Genomic DNA, 19,773 nt, shown 5'->3' on the forward strand with positions numbered 1-19,773 from the left:
CAATTAGACCCCTAGCCTGGGACCCTCCATGTGCCTTGGTTGTGGGCCGAAAAGAAAGAAAAAGAAAAGAAAGAAAAAGAAAAGAAAAGATATCTATTTCCTGCCAATCAGAAAAAAAAAAAAAAAGTCAAAAGAATAGAAACCTCACACTGGAGATAGTTGCATGCGTTTACTTTCAGTTGCTTATACATCCTGCTGCCCACTTGCTACAACTTTCTCTAAGGTGCTGAGCACAGACCTCAGGGCCCCAGGCTGCACTCTCCAGAAGCCATTTCCTGAGTCAGTTCCCCTCACGTGCCCCCCACTCTGGGGCAGGTCCTCTGCCCTCCTCCCTCCTAATCCTCTCCACTCCCTCCCCATGCCCTGTTCTTGAAGGGAGCTTCTTTCTTTTGTCACTCAGGAAAAAAGAGACTCAGATGAGAATTACATCCTCCGCCTCCCCCACTCTGCCACCTGCACCTGCACCCTCACCTTCCCACCAGCAATGATGGGCGGCCCCCTCCTGTCTGAGGCTGCCCCTCAGTGTGGGCACAGGATCCAGCCCCTCTCTCACTCTCTACTCGTTCCTGCCTGCCTCCAAACACACTTAATTCCTCCCATTAAAATTAATCCAACACACGAAATAAATCACGGAGTTTGGGATTGGTAGATGCAAACTGCTGCATTTGGAGTGGATAAGAAATGAGGTCCTGCTCTGTAGCACTTGTGATGAAGCAGGATGAAGCGAGAAAAAGAATGTGCATAAATGCATAACTGGGCCACTTTGCTGCATAGTAGATACAGACAGAACACTGTAAATCGACTGTAATAAAAATGTGAAAACTGGAGTTCGCGTCATGGCTCAGCAGTTAACGAATCCAACTAGGAACCATGAGGCTGCGGGTTCGATCCCTGGCCTTGCCCAGTGGGTTGAGGATCCGGCACCACCATGAGCTGTGGTGTAGGTGGCAGATGCGGCTCGGATCTGGCATTGCTGTGGCTCTGGCTCCGATTAGACCCCTAGCCTAGGAACCTCCATAAGCCAAGGGAGTAGCCCTAGAAAATGCAAAAGGCAAAAAAAGAAAAAAAAAAAGAAAAAACTAAAAGAAACTAAATAAATCAAAATACAACCGTCCCGTAAACATCACTACTCTATGTACTTTGACCTTCCAACTTCTGCTCTGTTTCTATGACTCTTGGTCCAGAACAAGCCCTGGGTCCATGTTCTCTCACCTGCCTATTGTCTTTGATGTTTCGCCAATGGCCAGAGGCATGTAGGCTGAAAAAGTAAAATACTTTACAAGACTCGCTGTCAGGATGGCTGCCCCATCATCTTCCTGCCCCAGTCTCTTGAATCTCCGAGATGAGCTGTTTTCAATCTCTCAGCTGACGCTTTGCTTGTCTTTCTACGCCTTTAAAACCATGCCTATAAGACCCTTTCTCTGTCTCTTAAACCTCTGTTTGATGTCTCCTTTTTAGTTAATTGGTTCTGCTTTCAAACACCCCTGTCCTCCCCAAATAATTCTAATTGGTATTTATCAACCTATCAATTGTGTCATTCTGATTAGCTCAGTGTGCAATGTTACATTATTTTAAGGAGGGACATGCAAGTCACAACTGACCGTTTTGTAGACTGTGGTTTCTTTTATAAATGGATTTTTCCATTTTCCCAGAAATACACAGCATCTTAGCATTGTTGTGAAACCAGTCCCAAGCTTTTCCCGAGTCTCGTCTTGCTGAGTATCTTCGAGCACATCTGATCTCCCAGCAACGTCATCTCCCTGCACAGCCTCTCCCATGGCCCTCAGTGCTGCCACACGGGACGGACGGGTCCCCGCACACGTGGGGCAGGGCTGACGGCCCGGGTCTCCTTCGCCTCCTCCTGGGCTGCCCTCTGCCTCCCTTGTTCTGGCTCCACCGTGGCCTGCATCCCGCGTCTCCCTGTCGGTGGTTTTCTCCATCATTTCCCCCCACTTTGCCAACAGTCTCCTGAAGAAAGGGATCAGCGCAAGTAAAACCTGGTAACTCTGCCATCCTTAAGTCACCCTAGGACTTCCACAGTGACACCTACAGAGCTCTGTGTTGGAAACACCTATTTCTGCCCTGGGATTCAAAACCATCGCTTCCATGTCTTCTAGCCTCCAGGACCATGGATTTTGCCTCTTGAAGGTCACACGGTCGCTTCCACTGTCTTTCTGAGATTTCACTGTCATGTGTCTGGCTGTGGGTCTGTCTTCATCTCCTGCAGTAAGAATTTGGTCAGGCCATTCAGGATGTAAATTTTTGTCTGTAAATGTGACAAGTTTTCCTGAAATTGAACTTTTCATCATTTCCTACTCTCCATTAGTTTTGAAACTTGTATTAGTTACTTGAAATCTCTTGAGTGACAGACGGATATTTTTATCAGTCTTCTCTCCTTCTTGCGATGACTTCGCCTTTCCCATGGCTGAGAGTATGACCGTAACCTTCCAATCCATCTATTGGATTATTCATCTCTATGATATTATGTCTAAGTTCCAATAGCTTTTTCTTGTTCCATGTTTGTATATGATTGTATGGAATTCTATTTTTGTTTCATAAGCCATATATCTCTTACCTCTTTAGATATTAGTGATAACAGTGGTAGGAAACTGTCAGGTCTCCGGGTTATCTGCTCTCATGACATGAATGTTTTCTCACAGCACTTGACTCAGTTTTGATTTACCCTTAATCATTTTTGTTTTCTTGTTTTGGGTTTTTTGTTTTCTTGTTTTGTCTTTTTAGGGCCACACCCATGGCATATGGAAGTTCCCAGGTTACGGGTCCAATCGAAATCATAGCTGCTGGCCTACAAGTAGCATCGATGAGGACACGGTTCCATCCCTGGCCTCGACCAGTGGGTTGGGGATCCGGCACTGCCGTGAGCTGTGATGTAGGTTTCAGACGGGGCTCAGATCCCAAGTTGCTGTTTTTTTTGGGGGGGGGGTTGCCTGGGGCATGTGGAAATTCCAGGGCCAAGGACTAAACCTGCGCCATAGCAGTCCCTGAGCAGCTGCAATGAAAGGCCAGATCCTTAAAAGGCTGGGCCACCAGGGCACTCCGAGTTACCCTTATCCTTGTCATCTTTGTCTCACCACAGGGCCTGTCTCACATCACCAGGGTCCTGACTGCTGTTCTTCAATTCATCACCAGTGTCTCCAGATCTGGAGTCAAGGGGACCTTGAAATATCCACTCCTTAAACCTGGAGTCTCCCTTTCCCCGTCTGCACAAGGGATCACATGTCCCGTGCCTCACAGGTTTGCTTTGAGGAATACATTCAACCACTGTGTCAATTACATGGCATGATGCCTGGAACACAAAGTGTTCCCCTGTTCATAGTTACTAACATTAGAGTGATGAAATCATTTTTATTATTTCCATTCTTTTACTTATTTTTATTTTTATTTTTTTGTCTTTTTGCCATTTCTTGGGCCACTCCCGGGGCATGTGGAGGTTCCCAGGCTAGGGGTCCAATCGGAGCTGTAGCCACTGGCCTACGCCAGAGCCACAGCAACGCGGGATCTGAGCCACATCTGCAACCTACATCACAGCTCACGGCAACGCCGGATCTCTAACCCTCTAAGCAAGGCCAGGGATCGAACGTGCAACCTCATGGTTCCTCGTTGGATTCGTTAACCACTGCGCCATGATGGGAACTCCATTTATTATTTCCATTCTTTGTAAACCGCCATTAAAAAAAATCCTTGAATATATATTTTTGAGAACACGAATGATTATCATAGGATGAGGTTTTAGAAGACATTTCTGTGTCAAAATGTAAACATAATAAAGTTATTGAGAAATGTTGCAAAAGTGACCTTTAAATTTTTTGTACCAGTTCTTAATCCCACAACCTTATAACATTATCATCTTCCTAAATTCCTGTCAATACTCTCCTCATTTACTTCCATCTTTGGCAAGATGACAAATTTTAATTCCTTTCCATTTCTTATTTCACATTTTCATTTTTTTACATTAATTATTACTATTATATTTGTTTAACACTTGCACTTCTTCTTTTCAAATATGTTTTCCAGTATTCTCTATTGGGCGGTGGAATGTAGTTACTTCAAAATACTGAATTCAGGGGGTTCTTATTGTAGCTCAGCAGGTCACAAACATGACTAGTATCCATGCAGATGCAGGTTTGATTCCTGGACTTGTTCAGTTGGTTAAGGATCCTGCATTGCCATGACCTGTGGTGCAGGCCACAGACCCCATTTGGGTCTCCTGTTACAGTGGCTGTGGCATAGGCCAGAGGCTGCAGCTCAGATTCGACCCCTAGCCTGGGAACTTCCATATACCTCAGGTGAGGCCCTAACAGCTAAAATACATAAACAAAATAAAATAAAATATTGAATTCAAGAGGGACAAAGCAGCCCTGGACATCAGGAACTGCTCTGACACCTCCAGGAGGCCTCAGTGGTGTCAGAAGCTGGGCAGGTGCTCACCACGCGGCCGGGTTGTTCTCCTGTTGGACAGAAGTCACCTCACAGAACATCAGCATCAGACCAGGACACTGACCTTGACACAGTGAGACAAAACAAGACCACAACATCATTCTAAGGCCAGACCAAGCAAGGTGGCCCTGTGACCTCACAGTGTGCCAATCTCCTCCTTTTGCAATCACAGCTGGACCCTGGCTCTAGTCTGCCCTCCCTACAGGTGAGGGTCACTGAGATGTCCGGTCAGACACTTGCCCCCACCGCCTGACACCAACACCCGATCTAGACTGAGCCCCTCTTCCATCCACCCTCCTCGAAATCACCCACCAAAGCCCAAATCCTATATATGTTCTTCTTATTCTTCTTCTTTTTTTTTTTTTTTTTTTTTGGTCTTTTTGTCTTTTTAGGGCTGCACCCACGGCATATGGAAGTTCCCAGGTGAGGGGTCTAATCAGAGCTATAGCCACTGGTCTACACCAGAGCCACAGCAACACCAGATCTGAGCTATGTCTGCCACCTATACCAGAGCTCACGGCAACACCAGATCCTTGACCCATTGAGCAAGGCCAGGGATCGAACCCACAACCTCATGATTCCCAGTCATGCTTGTTTCTGCTGCGCCACGACGGGAACTCCCAAATCCTGTATATGTTCTAACACCTTCACACTAAGACGCCCTCTGCTCCCTGAGGCAGTGTGTTCTCCCTCGCTGCATCCAGACATAAACCCAACCTCTTTGCCCGCATAGTTGCTCCTGGTGGCTGCAGAACCTTGAGACGTGTTACTTTTCATTTGTCAATTTTGTTACATGTCTTTGAGTTGACATGAGGGCATGGGTTTATATTGCTGTCTGTGTCTGGTTGACACAGAAAAGATTTGTGGCTTTTTATGGGTTTTCATCTTTGGGTGACCCTTAGAGACGTCTTCATTCCATGTGTAAAACATTTCATCAGGAGAGAGGGGTCCACTGGTGAAGGGAAACAGCATTGACTGAAGTCGAGGGAGGGGGACCGGAGTAGCCGTCAGTAACACTACTATGTATTCTAAGGTGGTGGATTCTGAGGTCACATCTTCTGTTTTATAATTTGACAACCATGTAGGGTCCTACAAGATATTTGATAAATGCCATGTTCAACAAACACTTTCTGTGGGGCTAAGTGAATGAAGACTTCTGTGTCTATGCGATGTCTTCCGCTTACATTTATCAGGTTAAAGAAAACGAGACCAAGAACCCAAGGTAATATAGACAAGCGTTAGCTCCAGTGATGGGCAGATTTGAGCAGTTGTGACCTTCAAGGGATAAGTCATGGTTTGGAGCAGAACCTCCTTGCCTGCCCGCTTGCATCTCTCACAAGTGTCCAACTTAATAAATGTTTCTTGCCTATCAAAAAAAAAATGTCATGGTTTGGTTAATGTCTGTACACCCTAAATAGATATGTAAATAAATACTATAAATGCTTTCTAAATACTGTTATCTTTTTTTTTCTTTCTTGCATTTTTTTTTTTTTAGAGCCACACCCATGGCATAAGGAGGTTCCCAGGCTAGGGGTCAACTTGGAGCTACAGCTGCTGGCCTGCACCACAGCCACAGCAACCTGGGATCCAAGCTGTGTCTGCGACCTACACCACAGCTCATGGTAACGCCGGATCCTTGACCCACTGAGCCAGACCAGGGATCAAACCTGAAACTTCATGGTGCCTAGGTGGATTTGTTTCTGCTGTGCCTGAATGGGAACTCCTACTCTAAATATTCTCAAAATAAATATTAATTAAACTTTCTTGGACATACTGCATTTTAAGGATATATCCAAGACTCAGACAAATCCAAATGACTTCCATATGAACATTATGTCAATATGCAGCAATCTATGAATCAGACCTTATCTTTGGGGGGAAGAGCCTGAAAATTAAGAACATTCTCGATATCCACTGTCCCATATGATAGCTACAGGCCACATATGGCTTCTTTAATTAAATTAAAGAAACTTAAACATACTCAGCACAAAAGCCACTTCTGAGGTGCTCAATAGCCACATGTAGCCAGTGAGTAGCTGATGACACAGACAGATATGAACAGTTCCTTCACACAGAACGGGCTGTTGGACAGGACTGCTCTTCCCGCTTTGTGGGCCTCACGTCAGATACATTAGACCCAAGAGAGAGGATTCCTCTCAGAGACTCTGTCACAGATTCCTGTCTGGGACGTGAATGCACATGAAGCTGACGTGGAACAAAACCAAGGAGGTGATGCGTGGGTCTGGCGCCTTCAGACACAGACTGTTCCCAGGTCCAATGGGGAGACGCCTGTCCCCCCACCTCCCTTCCCAGATGGAGGACTCTCTCTGGCATCACTTTCCAGGGGCTGAGTTCTCTCTTAGAGGAGCCCAGGGGCAGGGCCCTCAGCTGAGGCTGGGGAGGCAGGGAGTCCAGGGCAGGGAGAGGGATTCTGGGGAATGAAGAGGAGGCCAAGGCCAGGGACAATGAGGAGACTTTTCCAGGTTTATTTAAAACAAAAGTTCTCAGAGTGTGGTCTGTGGAACCCTTGAAGTCACAGAGACCCTTTCATGAGATCCCTGAGGTGAAAACTACATTCATAGCATTCCTAGGATAGCATTTGACTTTTCACTATGTTGACATTTGCTTTGAGGTACAACTTAGCAATAATGGGGACTAGGGTAGCCAACTGTAATAGTAATTATTTTCACCACAACTTACACGTAGAAAAAAATAATAATAAGCAGGTTTGGTGTTTCCGTCATGGTGCAGTGGAAACGAACCCGACTAGGAACCATGAGGATGCATGTTCAATCCCTGGCCTTGGTTAAGGATCTGGCGTTCTGACGAGCTATGTCTGTGATATAGGCCGGTGGCTACAGCTCCAATTCAACCCCTAGCCTGGGAACCTCCATATGCCACAGGTGAGGCCCTAAAAACACAAAAGACAAAAGACAAAAAAAAAAAAAAAAAGCAGGCTTGTTATAAAACGTCCTGGTCGATGCAATAAAAACTCTTATCTTACATTTATAAACCATAATGGAGAAGAATAGACTTAGACACATATGTGTACAATCGAAGGACTTCACTGTCCAGCAGAAATGAAGACATCGCAAATCAGCTATTTGAAATAAAATAAAATTTTTGAAATAAAGAAATCAAAATGTTTATCTTCCGTAAATCATCTTTTTTTTTTTTTTTTTTTTTTTTTTTTTTTGCCTTTGTAGGGCCGACCCATTGTATATGCAGATCCCCAGGTTAGGGGTTGAAGAGGTTGCATCAGAGCTGTAGATGCTGTCCTATACCACAGCCACAACACCACCAGATCCAAACCTCGTCTGGGACCTACACCACATCTCATGCCATCACAGTATCCTTAACCTACTGATCAGTAGGATCGAACCTGCTTCCTCACAGATGCTACTCAGATTCGTTCCCACTGAACCAGGACAGGAACTCCTACATCATCCTTCTAAATCCATGTTTTAATAGTATCTTCTCTGATGTCGGGGGAAGTACATACCAAACACTCTTGCACATTCCAAAGTAGCATGTCCCAAGGAAAATCATTCTGTGAGCTGACCTACCCTCTTTTTCCTGGAATACAACCTTTACTAGAAAGACTGAATGACAATGGAAGATCAATGTAACTTAGTGAAACAATGCATTATTTTTAAAAAATCTTACATTAGTACAAGAGGCAGTCAATGTGCAAAACAGGCTTATGGAGTTAATGTAACAGAATAGAAAACATTGAATGATGTTGTTTCAGCTCCACTTGGAAAATAACCTTTGAGAAATTACCACCATGATAGCATCCATTATTATCTGAAAGGGTTATTAAAAATACTCTTCCTACATGTGTGTGGGGCTTTTACGTTTCATAGATGTCAGTCACAAAACGGACTCAGTGCAGAAGCAGACATAAACAACCAGTGCTCTTCTCCTGAGCCAGACAGCAGAGAGACTTGCCATAGAGTAAAATGCAAAAAGCTCCACTTTGGGCACTACAGCGTTTCTTATGGGCAATAATTGTTTTCATGTGAAATGCATGGATGGTTCATATTCCTCTAAAAAATAAATTCAAATGTTAACTATTATTTCTAGTATGGAAAATATCGATTGAAGTAACGACATAAAATACATATCCCTGAGGACCTAATTCGTAAAATGTATAAATATTCCTACTAAAATAGTTTGAAATCGCCGAGTACACATTCCTTGGGCCAGGTGACTCAACGGAAACAATGTGACAAAGAGCTTTCTGAGCAGAAGGAGCAGGAGCAGGGCCTGGCTCTCGGGTCGCAGGCTCCAGGGCGGTATCAGGGTGGGGAAGCTCCATGCTGGAGTCCCCGTGTCCCCAGTTTCACTTCGCCGTCTCCCAACCTGTGTGGGGCCCTCCTGTCCGGACACTTGTGGCGCGGCCCCACTTCTCTCTCCTATTGAGTGTCTGGTTTCTGGAGACGCCAATCGGCGCCACCGCGGTTCCCGGTTCTAAACTCTGCACGTACCCTCGGCTCGACTCCGCTTCTCCCCAGATGCCAAGGCTGAGGACCATGGGGCCCCGAGCCCTCTTCCTGCTGCTGTCGGGGGCCCTGGCCCTGACCGGGACTCGGGCAGGTGAGTGCGAGGTCGGGGGACACGGCCACTGCGGGGAGGAGAGAGGATACCGCCCCGGGGGTCGGGGTCGGGGTGGCGGCAGGACCCACGGGGAAGGTGCGACTCAGCGGTCCAGGCCCAGACCCCACCCCCCAACCTCGCCCCGTCCGGTCCCGTCCCTCCCTTGCTTCCTGCGCCTCTGCTCGCCCCCGACTAAACCCGGGGACATTTTCCGACCTCCAGCCCTTTCGCGCCTCCCGCGCCCCGAGCTCCCTGCCCGGTCCCTCGCACCCGGGGCCCTGCGCTGGAAGAAGGGTCGTGTCTCACCCTCCCCGCCGCCAGGTCCCCACTCCCTGAGCTATCTCTTCACCTCGGTGTCCCGGCCTGGCCGCAGGGAGCCCCGCTTCATCGCCGTCGGCTGCGTGGACGACACGCCGTTGGTGCGGTTCGAGAGCGACGCCCCGAAGCTGAGGAAGGAGCCGCGGGCGTGGTGGGGCCGGGGCATTGGGGCCGAGGAGACGCGGATCAGCAAGGACAACGCACAGACTCTCCGAGGGAAACTGAACACGCTGCGCGGCTACTACAACCAGAGCGAGGCCAGTGAGCGACGCGGGCCCGGGCCCAGCTCACGACCCCCATCCCCAGGCACCGGCCGGGGTCCCCCCGACCTCCGGGTCCGAGGGTCACCCCGGCATTTCGGGACCCGCCAGGCCCCCCGACCAGGCTGAGCCGGCGAGGACTTTCCCCCGGTTTCAGCTTCAGTTTAGGTTTAACCCCTGGTTGGTCGCGGCAGGGGCGTGGCTGACTCGGGACGGGGTCAGGGTCTCACACCCTCCAGAGCTTGTTTGGCTGCGACGTGGGACCAGACCGGCTCCTCCTCCTCGGGTACTGACAGGACGCCTATGACGGCGCCGATTACATCGCCCTGAACGAGGACCTGTGCTCCTGGACCGCGGCGGACACTGCGGCCCAGATCACCAAGCGCAAGTGGGAGACGGCCAATGTGGCGGAGCAGGAGAGGAGCTACCTGCAGGGCCTGTGTGTGGAGGGGCTCCGCAAATACCTGGAGATGGGGAAGGACACGCTGCAGCGCGCAGGTATCAGGGGCCGCGGGGCCTCCACCATCTCCCCTCAGGAGGGAGCTGCCTTCCCACAAGGAGAGGAAAAGGGGGTCCCTGCGGGAAAGCCCCCCACTGCCTGTCCTGAGAGGGAGGAGTCCACCTAGGTTTCCAGCTTCTCCACAAGACAGGGACTCCCCAGGGGCCCCTCTTCTCTAAAGGAGAGTTAAGGAAGCCTATCTCTTTTGGGGTGCAAGGGGGAGACCATCCGTGAAAGGACTGCTCAGCGGTGCCCTTTGACCATGGCTGCCATCGTGTAAACCACGACTTTCTCAAGCCTATTCTGAGCCTGAGAACAGCTCTGCATCCTTGACACACCTTGCCTGAGTCATTCCGCCTCCACCAAAGTCAGGAACATGACTATATTCTCCCCCTTACAGTCCTGGAACTTCCTCCCTGGACTATCACCCTGAGTCTAGAACTTTCCAAGGACTAGGAGCTGTTCCCAGATACCCATGTCCAGGCTGGTGACTGGGTTTTGTGCTTCCTTTCAAACCCATTAACCTGGCCCTTCCCCCACTGGTCACATGAGGCTGCTTCAGGGGCCCAGGCAGGGGACCCACAGGGTGAATTTTCTGATTCTTCTTCCTCAGAGCCTCCAAAGACACATGTGACCCGCCACCCCAGCTCTGACCTGGGGGTCACCTTGAGGTGCTGGGCCCTGGGCTTCTACCTAAGGAGATCTCCCTGACCTGGCAGCGGGAGGGCCAGGACCAGAGCCAGGACATGGAGCTCGTGGAGACCAGGCCCTCAGGGGATGGGACCTTCCAGAAGTGGGCGGCCCTGGTGGTGCCTCCTAGAGAGGAGCAGAGCTACACCTGCCATGTGCAGCACGAGGGCCTGCAGGAGCCCCTCACCCTGAGATGGGGTAAGGAGGGACCTGGGGGCAGAGCTTCTTCTCAGACAAAGCAGAAGCCCTTCTGGAGACCTTCAGCAAGGTCAGGACTCCAGCCTGAGGAGGGCCCTCCCCTTGCCCTTTGTTCCCAGACCCTGCTCAGACCCCCGTCCCCATCGTGGGCATCATTGTTGGCCTGGTTCTGGTCCTGGTCGCTGGAGCCATGGTGGCTGGAGTTGTGATCTGGAGGAAGAAGCGCTCAGGTAGGGAAGGGAGGTGGGAATATGAGGGTTTTTTTTTTGTCTCAGGTGTTTCAAGTTCAGGTAGAAATTTACCTGCGTCTTTATTGGACGTGCCCTCCACACACATGTGCTGAGTCTGGGGCTGAGTGTTACCACGTACCCTTTTGTGAAGCACATGTGGAAATGAAAGACAAATGTGTCCCCTGGATTCTTCCAGTTGGGGACCAGGTTCTCAGCCCTTGGAGGTGGAGGGGAGGCCCCCACTGAGGAGAGGCCTCCTGGAGGGCACTCGGTCCAGTCTCCCCCACATCTCCTTCCTTCACATTGCTGACCTGGCCTGGATTTTTGGGCAAAGTTCTGGAAAGGTCTCTGTGCTCCAGGACTAGGGTTTCCTCTAAGATCGCATGGCTCAGATTTCTTCTTGGCCTCTCACATAAATGTTATCTTCCCACAGGTGAAAAAGGAGGGAGCTACACTCAGGCTCAGTTTGGAGGGTTGTAATCCCTGAGGCCCTGGTGGTGCAGACAGGAGGCCGTGGGGGGAGCTCACCCACCTTCTGTCATCTTCTTTCTTGGGGGTACTGACCCCATCCTGCTTTTGCTCTCCCCCAGGCAGTGACAGTGACCAGGGCTCTGATGTGTTTCTTCCAATGGATCCTAGAGTTGAGGGCCTAGATGGGGGAAGGGGTTGGGGCAGAGGGGGTGCCCTGGGTGACGGGGACCTTTGAGGGGGACATTTGAGCATGTGGGGCTGTTGAGCACGTCAGCCCTTCCTTGACTGACCTGCCTGTTTCCTGGTGATTTTCTTTCCCAGTGTGAGACAGCTGCCTTGTGGGGACTGAGGGACACAAGATTGGTTCACGTCCCACTTTGTGACTCCAGATCCCCTGACTCCTATTTCTGCAGCAGCATCTGAAAGTGTCTGTGTTCCTATGAGCATCATGAGAAGAGTTGGGGACCCTGGCCCAGTCCTGCCCCCCACGTCCCCTCCTCACCCTGACCTGTGTTCTCTTCCCTGATCCTCTTTCCAGTTCTCGCAAGTGGGAGATGGGCTGGCGGGGGGGGCACTGGACACCATCTCCATCCTTATCTTAACTTCACTGCCCTGAGTAATGACTTCCTGTTTTCTCATTGGAAATAAAACCTCTATTGAATTTCTAATCGGAGGCAGGAGGAGTTGTGGGGATGATAAATGAGAGATTTCCTAAGCTTGTGTGAAGAAATAAATGGAAGGACTGAGAACCTTCCAGAATCCACATGTGTGCTGTGCTGTGTCTGTTCCAGATGGGATGTGAGGAGAGAAACATGGACGGGGCCTGTGCCCAGTGAGAGCTCAGGGCATCATGGGCTTCGGTGTGGACACTCCCAGGCTGGGTCACCTTTTCCCCTGTCCCTTTGTCCTTGTCCCTTCAGGAGAACTTTCTTCCACCAGGCCCTGTGATCTCAGGGACTGAGAAGTCCCCTGGGCCTTGTCCTGTATTCAGGAGCTTGGTTAGCAAGGGCCTCCTGTCACCAGGTAGCCTACGCTCCAGCCTGGGGCCCTTCCTTCGTCCCTTTTGTGTGTGTTTATATTTGACTTATTTAGGTTTCTTTATTATTATTATTCTAATAATGACTATTCTTTCTCATGTGTAAAGTTCAGATTCATCCTGCTCTGGATGTCCCCCATCATGGGCAGAGGCAGGAGGCATTTGCTTGCCATTGTCCCCACACATCCAAGGGGTCCCTGCTCACAGGATCTCAGTGGTATCAAGAGATCCATTTTCAGCCTCATCCAGCTCTCGCCCTCCTTCCAGAGATGTTTCCTGCATGCGTCTTTCTGTCTCTTCCCCGGCTTTTGTACGGAAGCAGGTTCTGGAAGTAGCAATGAGGAGGGACCCAGTGGTTTTCCATCTTGACCTCACTCTTGCTGGATCTGGATCTTCTCTGCAGCCTGCCCCCTCCTCCGCCCTGAGCTCTCCTCAGCCCAGTGCTGGCTCCAATCCAAGCCCATGCATTTCGACAGAAGAGTCTGATAGACTCACAGCAGCGGGAATCTAGGGCCGGAAGCACAGGAGCATCTTTCCTGAGGAGAGAAAGAGCGCTGCGTGTGGTGAGCAGACTGACTAGTGTGGCAGGGAGGGGACATCAGCCCTTGTGAGGAAAGGACAGGCGGCCCTGATGTCACCGGGAATGGATGTTGTGCTGGAGCTGCCACCAGACAGCACGTGGCCCGAGGTCACACGAGTGAAGGTACTGTCCCTAGAAGAGGGAGGGTCTGTGCACTGATCCGTCATTCAACTCTGTTGAACGGATATTTGTTGTGGGCCAGACACAGGACACACACTTTCGGCATCTGGGAGACCTCAGGGACGTTGCCAGAGACCAAACTTGTCGGCCGTGTGGAGTCTCTGTCCAGGGGAAGGGGCAGAGTGGACACTATATGCCTCGTCAGGGAGGGACGTGTCACATCGGAGGTGGGAGGGGCCTTGGGGAAGGTGACCCCGAGTAGAAGTGTGTGGGGACAGGGTCGGGGGGTGAGTGTGGGCCTTCCTGGGAGGGTGACCTTTGAGTCCAGATGGGAAGGACGTGAAGGAAATGCCCGCGAGGCTGTGTGGGGACGTTCTCTGCAGGCAGGGGACCCTCCAGGGCAAAGGCACGAGGACAGGAGGGGGTGTGTGTTCAGGGAGGAGCCAGGAGGGCAGTGAGGCTGCAGGAGGGAGGCGCTGGGATGAGACCCACTGTCCGGCCAGATCGTGTGGCCTCCGGATGCGAGGAGGGTTTTGATTTTGTCCCAGATGTGGCGTTTGTAAGATGGTTTGACCGAAGATCAGGCTGGAGTGAGTGCTCTCTAGAAGCATGGGTCTGGCTGCTGCACAGACTCAGGAGGGGAAGGCGAGCGACACCGTCGAGGAAGGAAACAGAGCAGCATCCAGGCTGGAGGAGATGCTGCTAGTGGGGGTGAGAGCAGGGAACGGACGAGTCAGTGACTGGAGTCTCGACACGTTCTCAGGATGGATTTGCAGCATTTCCTCCTGGATCAAATCTGGGTTGTGAGCAGGGGAGTCAAGAGAACACCCCAAGTTAGAGGCTGTGAGTAGGCCCCCGGTGGAGCACCTTCAGAGGAAATGAGGAGGAATCTGGAAGGAGCACATCTGAGCAGGCGGCAGCACCTGCACTCAGACAGGGAAGTCATGACCATGGAAAAGGTTAGGGTTTGGAGCTAGTAAAGACCTTTAAAATCATCCAATCAGGTACAGAGATGAGGGCAAGGTCATCCATCAAGGCCACGCAGGTTGGCAGCGGCAGAAGGTGGATGCAAGGCCGGGATGCCTGACTCCCATCCAGTGTGCTTCCCATCCCGCCTGGAGGAAGGACACAGCCTGGAGAGCCCAGGAGGAGGGCTGGACCCCTCTCCTCCTGCTGCTTCTCCTCCTGCAGCTTCTCCTCCTGCTGCATATCCTCCCGCACGATGCAGGCCCCAGTGGAGCCGAAGAGTCAGGCCGCTGCAGGCTGCACTTTGTCTCAGATGTGTTTTATTCCTTGGCCAGTGCTGAGTGTAAGCTATTTGGTCATAAAGCCTCAGGCGATGGGTGACAGTACCACTAAGAAATGGGAGCCAAGTACCAGGGTTTATGTCTATATTCCCACTCCAGGCCACTGCACAAAAGGTTATTGAGAGGGAAATGAAGAATCAAGATTCACTCTCAAATAGGATTTCCCATTGTGGTGCAGCGGAAATGAATCCCCCTGGGAACCATGAGGTTTTGGGTTCGATCCGTGGCCTTGCTCAGTAGGTCAAAGATCTGGCCTTGCCATGAGCTGTGGTGTGGGTCACAGACATGGCTCGGATCTGACATGGCTGTGGCTGTGGTGTAGGCCAGTGACTGCAGCTCTGATTTGCCCCCTAGCCTGGGAATATCCATATGCCCCAGATACGGGCTGTACAAACCTGGAAAAAAGAAGGAAAGAAGAAGAGAGGAGAGGAGGGGAGGGGAGGAGAGGGGGGGAGGGGAGCAAGATTCAACATCGGGTATATTCCAATCTTGGAGTCCCCACTGTGGCTCAGCAGGTTAAGAGTACAACACATTGTCCGTGAGGAGGCGGGTTTGATCCCTAGTGTTGCTCAGTGGGTTAAGGATCTGGCATTGCCCTGAGTATCGGGTTAGGGCCCTGATGAGGCTTGGATCCTGTGTGGCTGTGGCTGTGGTGTGGTCAGCCCAGAACTTCCATATGCCATGGGCGCAGCCATAAGAAACCTTTTTAAAAAGGTGTCCAGTCTTGAAGAGTTCTGCATACCCTAAGTCCTGAAATGAACAGTGTGTTCCTGGGACAATGGGGTGACCGTCAGGAGAGTCCACCTCGAGAGCAGGAGCGCATGTGCTGGAGAAGGCTGCCCAGGCGGGGCCGGTGTGCACAAAGCTAAGAGCCCTGCTGAGGACTCATGGTCAGTGCAAACAGCCCTGTTTGCTTCCTGGTGGCTTCTGTACCAGATCAATGCTTATTTGTAAATAAAATCCCGGAAGACGCTCCAGGGTCTGTGTTGGGGGAGTAACTGTGCTTCAAGCAGCAGACAGGGGAAAGCCTGAGAGTCTCCACTGGAGGAAATAACAACTCAGACTTAAGACTTTATTCTTTCTTTCTTTTTTTTTTTTTTTTTTTTTTTTTTTTGTCTTTCTCTAGGGCCACACCTGCGACATATGGAGGTCCCTAGGCTATGGGTCCAGTTGGAGCTGTAGCCACCGGCCTATACCACAGCTCACAGCAATGCCAGATCCTGAACGCACTGAGCGAGGCCAGGGATCCCGCAACCTCATGGTTCCTAGTTGGAGTCATTAACCACTGCGCCACGACGGGAACCCCCAAGCAGACTTAAAACTTTCGAAAGTCCTGATGAGTTTCTATTTCTTGGATGGGCGTGGCCATCACCCAAGCGCTGGATCAAAGCATAATAGATCTTTGTGAACCTCAGGCTGAGGCACCCTCATCACTCAGCAATGGCTTCTGCAGCAGCCACCACTGAAAGGTGACAGGCAAGACTAAAGCCCAAAGACATCTAGAAGGTCCCCTCTTCCCCTGTGGAGAAGGCAGGAAACAGGAAAAGTAGGTCAACCCCCAGTGGTCCCCTTGGAGCTGCTCTTCTGTCTCCGGTGCCAAGTGACAGGACACAGGCCACCTCACCTTCCTGAGACTCGACTTTGTGCCCTTAAAGGAAAAGTAACATCTTCTCTCTTTGCTACTTGGAGCTGTCAGGAGCCTTCAGTGTGCGCTTTGGAAAATGTAAGAACACGGATGTTTAAGCTGTTTCCATCGTATCACCAATAATAATACCGACCTCTCTCATCTCGTGCAGGAGGAAACTAAGGGATCTGCCCTGAGTCTAGTGACGGGTAGAATCTGAATCTCCTTTTTCTTCTTCCTTTTCATGTTTCTTTTTTCTTTTCTGTCTTTCTTTTTTGCTTGTTTTTGGCTGCATCCCCAGCATGCAGAGGTTTCCAAGCCACGACTGAACCCACACCGCAACAGTGGCTATGTCAAATCCTTAACCCATGGAGCCACCAGGGAACTCCTGGGTCTCCTATCTTTATCTAGTGGAACCCTGACCCTCAGTCTCTTTCTCTAGCAGCGGGGGTGGTCCTGGACCAGGACCCTGCTCACTCATAGCTACTGGGACTGAGGGTGGGGAACAGCTGCCTCTGAGGGGCTCACATCTGGGACCGCCTGCTCACCCTAAGAGACCAACCCCTATGTGCTGGGTCCGGACGGCTGCTCCCCTGGGACCTGCTGCTGCATGGTGGCCCCTCCTACTGCAGAGCCTGTGCCCTGGGGATGGTTCCAGAGTCACCTGGAAGAGCGGGAAGGATCTTCCACTGCCAGGAGCAGGGGATCTGGGCAGTAGGGTCACCAGGGGACGGGACTGAGCTCTCACACCCCCAAAACCAAAGGGACTCGGGATGAAAATTCCCAGATGGTAGAGGTGGCCATTAAATATCAGGAAGCGATACTGCAGTTTGTTACTGGGAGACGTCATTTTTATTATTAATGATATTATTGAAACAGTATATTGCCTAACACTGAGCAGAGGTGCCCAGTCTCTGCCCTGCCCTCTGATGACTTCCTCCCTGCCTGTGTGTTCATATGGTTTTCACACCCGAACCAATATCTCAAGGAGATCATTTGTTTCCTATGCTGTTCATGAGACATCTTCTGAAGATCGACACGCAGCAGATGAAGACTCAGCATTTTCAATACTGGGAGTTGAGATCCCAGCCTGGGCCAGCTGTCCTGGGGGGCGGGGAGGAAGTCTGACTGATGGGAAGCAGCTGTGTGTCCTCCACGCTCCTCCTGGGGCAGGTCCTTCTCTCCTTTAGACCCACTGGCCACTGGAGTCATAGTCATTCAAGAACTTTTCCCGGAAATGATTTTTTGTGTTGGTTTGCTTGCTTTTTGGGACCACACTCGTGGCACATGGAAGTTCCCAGGCTAGGGGTCAAATCAGAGCTACAGCAGCCAGCCCGCATCACAGCCACAGTGACAGCGTATACAAGTCACCTCTGCAATCTACACCACAGCTCAGGGCAACGCCAGATGCTTAACCCGTTGACCGAGGCCAGGGATCAAACCTGCATTCTCATGAATGTTAGTCAGGTTCCTTACCACCGAGCTACAACGGGAACTCCCAAATGATATTTTAAAAGAGGCACAGGGAGTTTCCTTTGTGTCCCGGGGAAACAAATCCGACTAGCTTCCATGATTATGCGGATACCTTCCTGCCCTGGATCAGTGGGTAAGGGATCCGGTGATGCCGTGAGCTGCAGGGCAGTTCGGAGAAGGGGCTCCCATCTGCCGTTGCTAGTGGCTCTGGCTCTGATTTCAACCCCTGGCCTGGGAACTTCATTATCCCAAAGGCGAGGCCCTAAAAAAGGGGGGAAAAAAAAGAGGCACGTGACCACTCCAGAGGGGGCTGTCCCTCCTCCCTTGGGTTACCTGTCCTGGCCCAGGAAGAACAGGTCCATGGAGAGAGGGGCCAAGGTTTGTGCCACAATCACACACAGATCTGCCCACAGACCACAGCCGGGCAAGTACAGCCTCTTGCCTGAGTCACCACTGCCTCTGTCATCCAGCCTGAGTGTCTTGTTTGGTCCTAGGTTCCTCCAAAAGCTATACGTAACTAGTTCCCCTGCACGGACTTTCCCCAGCTGTACCTTGGGCATTGGCAGGGTAGGGGGCTGCCTACCTATAGATTAAATGAAATTCAACCTGAATCTTAAAGGCCAATAAAAATGCTAGAGGTTTTGTTTTGATTTGTTTTTTTAGCTGATTCTCTAATCCAAGTGCAAAGGCAAAAGATTTGAAGAGTCAAAATAATTGTGTGAAAAGAGGAAGCATCTTGGGGGAAGCCCACTACCTGATTTCAAGTCTTGCAGTGAAGCTCCAGGACCCAGCACAAAGTGGTGTCAGATAAGGGTGATCGGCTCAATGGAAGAGAAGAAAGTGTGTGTAATCAGAACTCACCGAATTGGCTCAGGAAAAAGAAGTCAAGGTCATTGAGCAGGGAAAGAATAATCTTTTCCACCAATGATGTTGACACAAATAGACACAAGCAAGAGGATGAAACCATCGGTGCAGTGGTTCCCACTGTCTCAGAAAATAGAGACCACGTCCAAGCAGCCCAGGGCTGTGAGCTGAGGATGGACTCAGATGAGGCCGTGACGCCCTGGTGCACAGAGTGGGACCTGGAGACCTGGGAAGCAGGCCCGGGGCTGTGTCCTCCAGGGCTGCACAAGCCTGGCTCTCCCTCCCTGATTCTCCCTGCACCCCAGCTTTTGTTGGGCGGTAAGGGGAGGAGGGGGAGCTCTCATTGGAGAAAAGAGGAATTCCTCCCCTCCCCTCCTCTCTCTCCTTTATGGTTTTGCCCTTTCTTCTGTGGGTGTGTGTGTGAGTTTTACAGAAGAGTACCCCAAACTAAAGCAGAGTTTATTGGCCAGTCATAGCGGGAACACCTGTATGCATCCAGCAGAAAAATAGAGCCCCCAGACCAGGAGCCCCAGTGCCCACCCAGACCCCATCCCTCCCTGCACAGGTGGCCCCTACGCTGACCCCTCCCCCTCCCCTCTGGCTTCCTTCCCCTCCCCTCCTCTATGCCTTCGCTAATACCACTGTTCCCTCCTTTTCCTCACATCTTCAGAGTCTCCCCATCTCCATAAGCCATCACCCTGAGAGGGAGGGAAGCCTTCCGGCTCCTTCTCCCCCACTTCCACCCCATCCTAGGATGGAGACTCCAGAGTGGATTCCCTGGAGGAAGAGCCTCCTGCCCTGGAAGCAGCGGCAGGAACAAGTGAACCTTGGGGTTTAAGGCTGCATTCCAGGAGACTGCAGGCCCACAGTATGTGTGTGGGCTCCACCCTGGACCTGAGAACCAGCTGTTAGGGCTGGAGATCTGCTCTTCCCTGAGGCCAAAGTCCTGGGTCATTTAACCGGGAGGAAAATGTCTGTGTCAGCGTGTGTTTGGGGAAACAGTTCAGGCTCTGAACTTGACACTGCTTGGGGCTCCCCTTTGGGGG

General features: G+C 51.0%; 2 protein-coding genes across 2 annotated transcripts in view; both read left to right on the forward strand.

The window, feature by feature from the left end:
- The window catches only part of SLA-1 (MHC class I antigen 1), a 32,107-nt gene extending 19,716 nt beyond the window's left edge, over positions 1–12,391 (forward strand). The window contains exon 8 of the mRNA XM_013977556.3: positions 12,045–12,391. Coding sequence (XP_013833010.2) covers positions 12,045–12,049 — 5 coding nt within the window. The 3' untranslated portion in view covers positions 12,050–12,391. The remainder of the gene's footprint in view (positions 1–12,044) is intronic.
- SLA-5 (MHC class I antigen 5) lies at positions 8,956–11,958 on the forward strand. Its single transcript, XM_084970309.1, is given in 7 exon segments — positions 8,956–9,057; positions 9,379–9,636; positions 9,858–10,133; positions 10,748–10,825; positions 10,828–11,022; positions 11,142–11,252; positions 11,843–11,958. Coding segments are annotated over 7 exon segments (1,116 nt in total). The 5' UTR covers positions 8,956–8,975.
- Positions 12,392–19,773: the final 7,382 nt, after the last annotated feature.

Source organism: Sus scrofa, chromosome 7 (assembly GCF_054392235.1).
Source record: "Sus scrofa isolate SSC_HxYL_T2T_F1_AM1 chromosome 7, Sscrofa_HxYL_maternal_Yorkshire_Landrace_v2.0, whole genome shotgun sequence".
Lineage (NCBI taxonomy): Eukaryota > Metazoa > Chordata > Mammalia > Artiodactyla > Suidae > Sus > Sus scrofa.